The sequence below is a fragment of the Styela clava genome, chromosome 7 (genome assembly GCF_964204865.1).
Source record: "Styela clava chromosome 7, kaStyClav1.hap1.2, whole genome shotgun sequence".
NCBI lineage: Eukaryota > Metazoa > Chordata > Ascidiacea > Stolidobranchia > Styelidae > Styela > Styela clava.
This window is the reverse complement of record NC_135256.1, coordinates 4021674-4031014: the sequence shown is the minus strand read 5'-3', so window position 1 is coordinate 4031014 and position 9341 is coordinate 4021674. Positions and strand designations below refer to the sequence as shown.

Sequence of the window (9341 nt, the reverse complement as noted above, 5' to 3'; positions counted from 1 at the left end):
CTATCCCCGCTCTATGACCATCAGAACACCTGCTTTTGTAACGTTGTAACATTTGTTAAAGTTGTTCAAAAAATGTTAACAGTGCGGATTTTCATGAATGAAAAATTAGATAGCTAGCATAGAAATATCACCTAAGTGCGTGGAGTCACAAGAAAGGTTTAACCGGTTTTGATAACCGATGATTCCGGTAGCTGATTCTCACCGCCTTCCAAATTACATGGGGACACGGATTTGAAAATACTAGCATTCCTTATTTAAATGAATAAATGTTTGGTCATAAATTTGGTGAGCGCTCCAGAAGTTTGTGCACCAAGATGGCGGACACCGGAACGTAATATGTGTACCAGGTTAGGCCATAATTTGTTTTCAATTTTTATTATTTTAGTTCCATTACGAGTTCGGGGACTAGCCAAGTGACTGCTGTAGTAATTGTACCTGAACTAACTTGTACACATACTACGTTCCGGTGTCCGCCATCTTGGTGCACATACTATTGGATTACCAGTTTATGTTTAATAGGATTTGTTTTTGAAAATTTATTCCTAATTCAGAAATTGCTAGTCTTCCAAAGTATTGATATTAGGTATAGTAATCATGTATTTTAATTGGATACTCATGATACTATGCGTTGGAATATCACTTGGACAGCGAATTCCCGAACAAAGTTCGCAGGTGAGCGGCGTAGAAAGTATTATAGGCAATCACGTTTATTTATTTAACTCTTCACCATCATTTGACCGATATTTACTCAATTTCTGTTCTGGCAAACCAGTGTTTTAAGCCAGAACCAGCGATATTACGCTGTTCAATTTATTGCGTGGTTAGTAAATAATTCAGATCAGGGCAGTCTAAGCTTGGGGGCCGTAATATTAATTTTGTACTGTTCGTGGGCCACATTAGTTCCAAGACATTTTATCATTGAATCAATAATTCTATATCAATAATTATGTTGCTCGTTAAAAGTCTTTGGCATCTAATGTTTTGTCTCCCAACCTGTTCGTTGTATTAGATTTTAGACTTTTTTTGAAACGGAGGAAGTGCTTTCATAACTGAAGCGCAGTTTTTTTTATGTAAGCTATTGAAATATTCACCAATTGTTACCGATATTAGCAAATGTGACGCGGGCCACAGATAATGATACAGCGGGCCACATGTAAAGATTTGCACCACGCTGATTTAGACGAACGGTGGCATTTGTTTTGCAATGGCTGATTACGCACGGAAATCTATTAGGGTCCCCGCCTCCACAAGAGTGTCTTTGTAACCGCGTAGTTGTAACGTTATTCACCGATCATGTTCATACATCAAAAAATTAAAATATATGGATAAATACTGTTCAATGTATTTGCACAAATAAGTGTTCGTTTTGTGTTGCTCTGTTTAACTATTCTTGGCACTATTGTAGCCCGCAAACAATGCAAAAAGAATTTTGTGGCACCCGAAGCCGATAACCGTGGACCACCCTGTTCTATTATAAGCTTTCCACGCAATGGCACAATTACTTAAGCCTTACTCCAAATTTAATTGAACGTTGCATTTCCTTTTAATAGCGAATAAGCAGAAACAAGGTTCATTTTCGTTCTCATTCTCCTAATTTAAGCGAGTAATAGAGACTTGTCCTTGACTCGAACGATGCTTTGCATATTACATGTCAAATAGACTCGGGCATGACTTTTTGAAAATCAAAAATTAGTTCTATGATGTTTCCTCTCCATTACTCCCAATAAGATGTAACTGATTTGTAGGAAGCCGCCATTTTAATATTTTACAGGCCGGAGTTTCTAGATTCGGTTTATTGCCGCCATATATCACACTATATAGGGCCGGATTTACCATTGGGCCTTAGGGGCCTCTACGTCCTTCTACGAATAAATAATATTTCTTATAGTTTTTTTTTTAAATTGTTTCGACCATAATAATGCTTTTATTATTTAAAAAAATATATATATTATAGCTATATACTAAGTAACCTAAGAAACGTAGAATCTAAGCCATTTATTTTTTACTATTTCGAATCGTAAACCAGTTTATTTAAAAAAATAAAATGATAAATGAATTTATCGGTGACATCAATCGAGTCTAGAAATGGACATAACAACATTTTCTGATGTTATAGCGTTTATTTACATCCGTGAGTTCTTTAAGTGTTATCAAGTTTACCTTACTATCTAATTTACTTGGTTGATTAGTTGACGTATATTTTCTGCAAATATAATTTCGTATTTTACGCAATCTAAGAATCAATTTATGACGTCATATAATATTTTACATAACAGTGAAAGGCATAATATGATTGATGTCATAACAAATTTCTTGTGACGGCATTGTTAAAGGGGGCTAAAGAATGGCATAGTCCAGGGCCTCTTATCGTCAAAATCTAGTCCTGACAACATGGGTATAAGATCATGATCGACGTTTATGTTTTAACGTGTGGCACCATTGTTTTTCAGTTTTATTTCGGTCACTCTGAAAAAACTCTCTGTTTTGCCAAAGCAATCATCAATTGATTTGAGCTACACTTACCTCAATAATGAGAAATGTCTTGGGTTTAATAATAATATACAATTGAATGAATTCGGATATTATTTTGAGTAACACTTGATAAGAAATCTAGAATTGATTACTTTTTGTTCCAACACTGTCAAGCACATATTGAAATTCAAACAACTTTTATGCGCAATAGCTTAGTGTAGAGGTACTCAACTTCCCAAGTAAACGGGCTGCATTTTAACTACAAAAGATGCGACGGGCCACAGAATATTATTGTAATGTATTTATACTATTTAATTCATTCATTAGTCCATTGATATGCTTCTTGTATTCGTTTCCGAAGGTAGATAGAGAATGCGATGAGCGTGCTAAGTACCTCAATTTTTACGTAACAATACGTAATTCATCTATTTGCTGCGATATCACAATCCATAGTCTTATCGTGCGCTGTCATGAATGAGAAGAATGATATTGAAAAATCGTTTATATTCGTTACGCCCCAGATATTGTGTTATATGTTTGGGTTCATCAAAGATCTTTGCGGGCCGCAAAATATGCATCGAAGGGCCGCATGAGGCCCGCGGGTTGGGAACCCCTGGCTTAGTGGTTACATCACTCAAACTACTGGCTCACTATCTCATCCAGTGTGTAATATTTGGTAAAGCAATGCCGAACTGGAAAGATTTCCGTCGTTAAAATATAGCACCTCTCCTGTACCCAGAGAAAATTTGAACACGAGAATTCCTACGCTGTTTTTCAGAGTTTCCTCTAACAGAACCAAAATAATTGTCATGATCTTTAACCCCAGAAATAATTTAAAATGCGATATTACCCATGCTGATTTTTCCGTAATTTCTATTCTTTCATTAAGATCTTCCTGGCGATGCCTATTTCAAATGTTGCCGCAAGTTCGCTTCGCGCATTGGTGTATTTCTTTGAAACTTAAACAATCTTTGCCGCCATTTTGTTTCAATCTATTCACAAATACACTGTTGTAGTTATTTTAGCTAAGTCCAATCATGATTTTAAAATTGTTTTCCGATGAGTGCAACTGAACTGAATCGAAACAAAACACAACTTCTGATTTATGTCTAACTTTGCTGCGGGCGCCAAGGCCTAGCGTTAGAGGGTCAGGATGAACTTTGTTGACATCGTAGGTTACACATCTCGTTCTCAAATTTGCCACCTCACCCAGTTATTCGTGGCTGCTTGCCCTGGTCCGAATTTAAATTGTGTGAGGCGCCGTGTATAACCAAAATGGGAGCTCATTTTTGTCTGTGTGTATCATTATGGAGGTACATAGTTTTGTAGATCGATAGTTTTATACAGATAAATAGAAATAGCCATATTTGCAGTTATATCTTGTTTTATCAGGAGAAGTTAGAGATTATCACTTATCGATTTTAATTGGTAAGTATGTTGATAGGTATTTGTCTGTTTGTCTGTTAGATGCACGCGAAAGCAAGATTGAATCTGCTCAAGATTTTGCATGTGCATTCATTATATGTCGTACCAGAAGCCTATTGATTTTGAATGAATTATGTCGTATAATTAGCGAGTTATTAATTAATTAGTGATGGGACACAAGGTGTCACTATGGAGTAAAAGCGCTGTTTTGGGGGACCCCTAACTTTCGATCGATAAGTCTTCGGTCTCTGACCGATATTCTCGTTTCATTCTTATTGGTTTATAAGTAAAAGCTTATTTCGACTGCATGATAAGCATAACGCATGATAAAATAATTGATAAAAATAATCGTCGCTCGAGAAGCGTGCGTACCAATGGGGAGGTAACTATTTTTTTCGCCTTTCTCACATCAAATTGTGTAAAAGGACTGAAGCCTATGGGCAGGGGGTATATCACTTGGCTAACACAAACAGTCTCCGAATTCGCAATAGAACTAAAATACAGTAAGATGGAATAAAATTATGGCCTAACCTTAACCTGGTACAGGTACTATGTTCAGGTGTCCGCCATCCTGGTTGACATGGTGCGCCTCGAATTCCCCCAGACTGGTAGTGAAGTGGACTGGTCCACTGGAGAAACCATTAAGGACAAAAATAGCATCATTGCCGTCAATATTTATCATAATTTATCCCCCCACCAATGTTGGAACAAGACAGTGGGATGGCATAATTTTTTTACGGGGAGGGGGGTCTAAAATTTCTATTTGCAATATTAGATCGAAACAGCTAACTCTAGTAGGTCCGACCGGAAGCCGGGAAGCCTGTGTATTCAACAGACAGAGTCTAAAAAGCGTTCGAAGATACGAAAAATTGCTATGTACTTGCTTATGTAATTGCTATACAGAAAGATGCTTTTATTGTTTTTTACATTCCAAAAAGAGGGGGAGGGTTTCGACTCCCAAAACCACCCCCTGGCTACGCACCTGGGACAAGAGTTGACCATACTCCACTTATAATTGTTGTATTGCGCTCCACGTTTTCACATTTTATTGATAATCTACATTTTTTTAGGATCAGGAAATGCATCTGTATTGCACCAACCGAGGCCAGCATTCCGTCAGAACCGGTCACGAAATTAAACAAGGAAAAGCTGGGCCCGTGGGGCCCCCTGGTGTCGTAAATTACAAAATCGTAAATGAAACTATAAAAGAACACTTCAATGGTATGTGATTACGAATTGAGCATATGAATTGCATTTTATTTTTTATATCACTATTGGGATTCATGGGGCCGTTTGTGAAAATATTTACTATTATTTTTTGTATGTTCTCTAAGCAAGGCTGGGCATTTTCGAATACCTGATGATTTTAGAATCAAATCAAATATTTTTTTCGAATCGAATCTCGAATACTTGGGAGATATATAATTGTATGTAACTTTCTTATTGTATTAGGTCCTCCAGACATGAAAATTACTGAAAACATAGAATGCATCACTCAGTCAGATTGCTGAGCGTTTACACACAATAAAAAAGCACATTTTCATCAATAACTCACTACAGAAAAGAGTCATATGTCAGAATTGGGTAAAGGTGCGAAGAAAAAACAAAATGGCGGCGATTTGAAATTTTACTCTGAACCGAATGCCCAGCCCTATCTCTGAGCTTCCTATGAAAATAATTTACTCCGATTTTTTCAGATTTATATTTTCGTAGCGCATAAAACAGTTTACCTGTCCAATTAAACAAAAGTAATAATAATAAAAAGCCCGGCTTTAATATATATAGCTTCATTCAACCTCTTAGTCTTTGTAGTTACCAAGAAAATTAAACTCGGAAAATATTCAATTCGGAACATTGTAATTTGAAATTCGTTTTGAAAAGAAATAAGGTTACATTAATCCACGCAATTAAAAAGATATCGGCACGCTTATTTTGGATTTTTCTCAATGTCCTACTGTTGCAGACATTTTCGTGAATATTGTATTATTTTAAAATGATGTTTTTTCAAGTCAATTCTTGTTCAGATATTTCCGGACAGATACAAGCAAAGCTGACTCAAATTGGTCCGGTTGTTGAGAAATCTAGCGAGGACATAGAAGATTTGAAAGCAGGTAATAAGTTAACAATTCATTCGAGTAAATATAAGAGTCATGCTCGAATATCTGGACACGGCCAAAACGAAGTAGTAGGTATATGCAATTTGTCACAGTAGACTACCGGTACAGCTGTGTTCACGACTAACGCGATCGCGAACCGCCACAAAGTGCGCAATTTTTGATGACGTCATATCACACAAACAACGAATTATGTATAGCGTATAGTCTTTAATCCAAGAGTCTTTCTGCACACTAACACTATTTCTGTAACGTTTTGTAGCCACAACTGATAGTTCCATATAGTCGATAGGATTTTTTTGAATAAATAAAAGTAATACACCCTCTAGTGAAAAATACGATCATTAACTAGTAAAAACTTGAAACACTTGAAAAACTTAAACGAGAAAAACAACATAATAGTAACAAACTGAGCATACGGAGTTGGGACCTTGGTAGAAGCTATCATTCACGATAAAAGCTTTCTCGTGGCCCACAACAAATTATTTTTGTCCCACGAATTTTTTCAGCTTTTAAATACTTTTTGTGATTTTCTTTTTTTTTAAAGCATCTGGGCACACTCAAACAAAACACGAAATGAAAAAAATCGAATAACAAAGCTTAAATATTTTGAGCGATTCATGATTATTTTTAAATTTCCGTATCGTAATGGAATGAGCATAATATTAGAATTTCATAAATATTACCTATAGTGAGAAAAGAAAATGAGATTTTTTCATCCATATTAATTTACTGGGGTTATTGCTCTGTTGAATAACGAAGACATGATAATAAAATGAGTCTAAATTCACTTCACAGTAATGCAGCAAATCCGAGAGCAGCTGGCGAGTCTTATTAGTACATTAGCTTTACACGATATCGAAGACATAAGCACATGGTATAAAGCGAGGAACAACTATTACTACAAACTATTTCACGACAAAGTCACTTACGCAGAGGCGAAGGCGAATTGTAAGAAACTTGGAGGCCAACTGGCATCGGTGGGAATTCGAGATGAAGATATTCGCAGGTGATTTGGGTTGTTGGGGCGAATAAGGAGTAGGGAATGTTGGAAGGCGATATAATCATAGAATAATCTAAACAAGTGTTGCTTAGTTTTCATATAAAAAAACGATTCGGACTTGTTCTTTCAGATCCCCAAATGCGATTCTGCTGTTTAAAAGTATATTTCACTACAATTTTAAATGGCAGTTCGGATTTAGTGCCTATTATGCTTGTATTATATGCTTTGAAAAATGTCTTAGAGCCGGTAGTTGGTCAGTGGAATTGAATATCAAACAAAAATTAATTCGATTTTGGTCATTCTCGGTCCTAACTCAAAAGCGTGCTCAACCAACTTTCGATTTGTCACGAATGGTGTGATAGCAAAATAAAACATTCCTTTTCAGAGAAATCTTACCCTTGGTCAAAGCTGGAAAATTCAGCACTTGGATTGGTTTGAACGACATTCAAGAGGAAAACACGTTTATCTGGGAAGATGGTGTAACGGCAACTGCAGGTTCTACTCCATGGCATGAGGGTGAACCTAGCAGCACCGGTAATCAAGATTGTGTTGAAATGAGGCCTACCTTTGATTGGGAGCTTAACGATTTAGATTGTACCCTAAGACCTAAATATTTATGCGAGATTGAACCATAATTTCACATTTACGAAAAGCCAAAGACTGATAATTCCTGAATCATAATCAACTTCAACGATATCTAACCCAGATGGATAGACGTCAAACCTATATCTTATCAATCTTAACTGTCAACAAGCAAAGATGATAAACTCTTTTTTAAATACCCAAGTGGTGAGATTAATGAGGTTCGCACGAACCCGTTCCTAAAATTTCATGATATTAGCGAACCCGTTCTCCAAATTTCGTAATGAGTTCAGGTTGTGCGCCATCTTGGTGCGCATACTTCAGGAGGTCCAAAATACGTTATAATATGTATATTTTATGCCACCACTCCTTTAATAAATCAGTGTTCTGTATAGGTATCATATTAATTTGTGTCCCAATAATAAATAAGTACCAATGTGTATTTTTGATGTGAACACCCCTTTATTATACTAGTGTCTGTATAGGTATCATATTAGTTTGTGTCCCAATAGGAAAATAAGTTATAATATGTATTTTTGATGTGGAGACCTCTTTATTAAACCAGTGTCCGTGTGTGGGTATCGTATTAGTTTGTGTTTCAATAGGAATTATTTTATATTATGTATTTTCGATGTGAACACCCCTTTATTAAACTAGTGTTCCGTATAGGTATCATATTAGTTTGTGTCCCAATAAGAACATACGTTGTAATATGTATATTTGATGCTGACATTCCCTTTTTGAACAGTGTACGTAATACTTTTTGTCACTGAATAATTTTCTTTTACCATGATTGTATATATCTGAAATAAACCTGATTACTAACCAGTTTGCTTTATGTCGATTCTATCAAAGGTCAGGTATCAGAATCATTTATCTATTGCTACCCTAAGCAGAATAAGAACACTGATGTACCAGAATAAGATGGTTATATTGATCGCGGAGGGATAAAAGTCGATAATAACTGGTCTGTGGTTAAGGGGTGGTTACACAATTTGGTACTCCCGTGGTATCTGGACCAAGTTAGACTTAGGCCATAATTTCATTCCAATTTTCCTTATTTTAGTTCTATTGCAAGTTCGGGGACTATCTGTGTTATAGTCAATTGAATATACCCTGTGCCCATAGGCTTCAGTCCTTACACAACTTGATGTAAAGTATGCCAACAAAAGTAGTTACCTCCATATTGGTACACATACTTCTGGAGCGCCCAAACTTTTGATTGCGGCACCTGGTTAAGAAAAACATTGTCTTCCATATGTCAGAATTAAAATAGGTTTAGTTTGCTTGAAGATAAAAGAAGAACAAACAGCCATTTATACGTAAAAACCAACTTTATTCAGTACTAGAACCCCCCACCCGTCCGGCAATGTTCAAACAAAGCACTTTAGCTCTGTGCATGATTGGAACCTTCATCAGTTGTGTGAGTGTGATAGCAGGGGTGTGCCAAACTTTTCTGCTGCCTGGGGCGAGTTTCTGATAATGATGCCCCCTACACCCAACTTCAAAATCATTTTTTGAGGTAGCAAATTATAGATGTTTGCATACATGAGAATAAATAAATGAAAAGTCAAGTAAAATGTTTGTATTATTAATTGTATCACCAAACTAAGCTACAAACTCACATGTAAAAGATCGAACTACAACGTTGTAGGCCCTCCCCAAAATACCCCTGGGTGTTGGACCCAAGATTTGTAAAGTGTTAGGTCAGGACAGCCAGTTCCCACAAGTCACAGCCACTAGCC

General features: G+C 36.4%; 1 protein-coding gene across 1 annotated transcript; it reads left to right on the top strand.

Annotated features, from left to right (window-relative positions):
• The first annotated feature begins 545 nt into the window (after positions 1-545).
• LOC120335554 (C-type lectin mannose-binding isoform-like) lies at positions 546-8443 on the top strand. The gene is made up of 5 exons (XM_078114587.1): positions 546-672; positions 4968-5118; positions 5922-6008; positions 6810-7020; positions 7400-8443. The coding sequence occupies exons 1-5, from the start codon at positions 595-597 to the stop codon at positions 7647-7649; spliced, it is 777 nt and encodes a 258-aa protein (XP_077970713.1). The 5' UTR covers positions 546-594; the 3' UTR covers positions 7650-8443.
• The last annotated feature ends 898 nt before the right edge of the window (positions 8444-9341 follow it).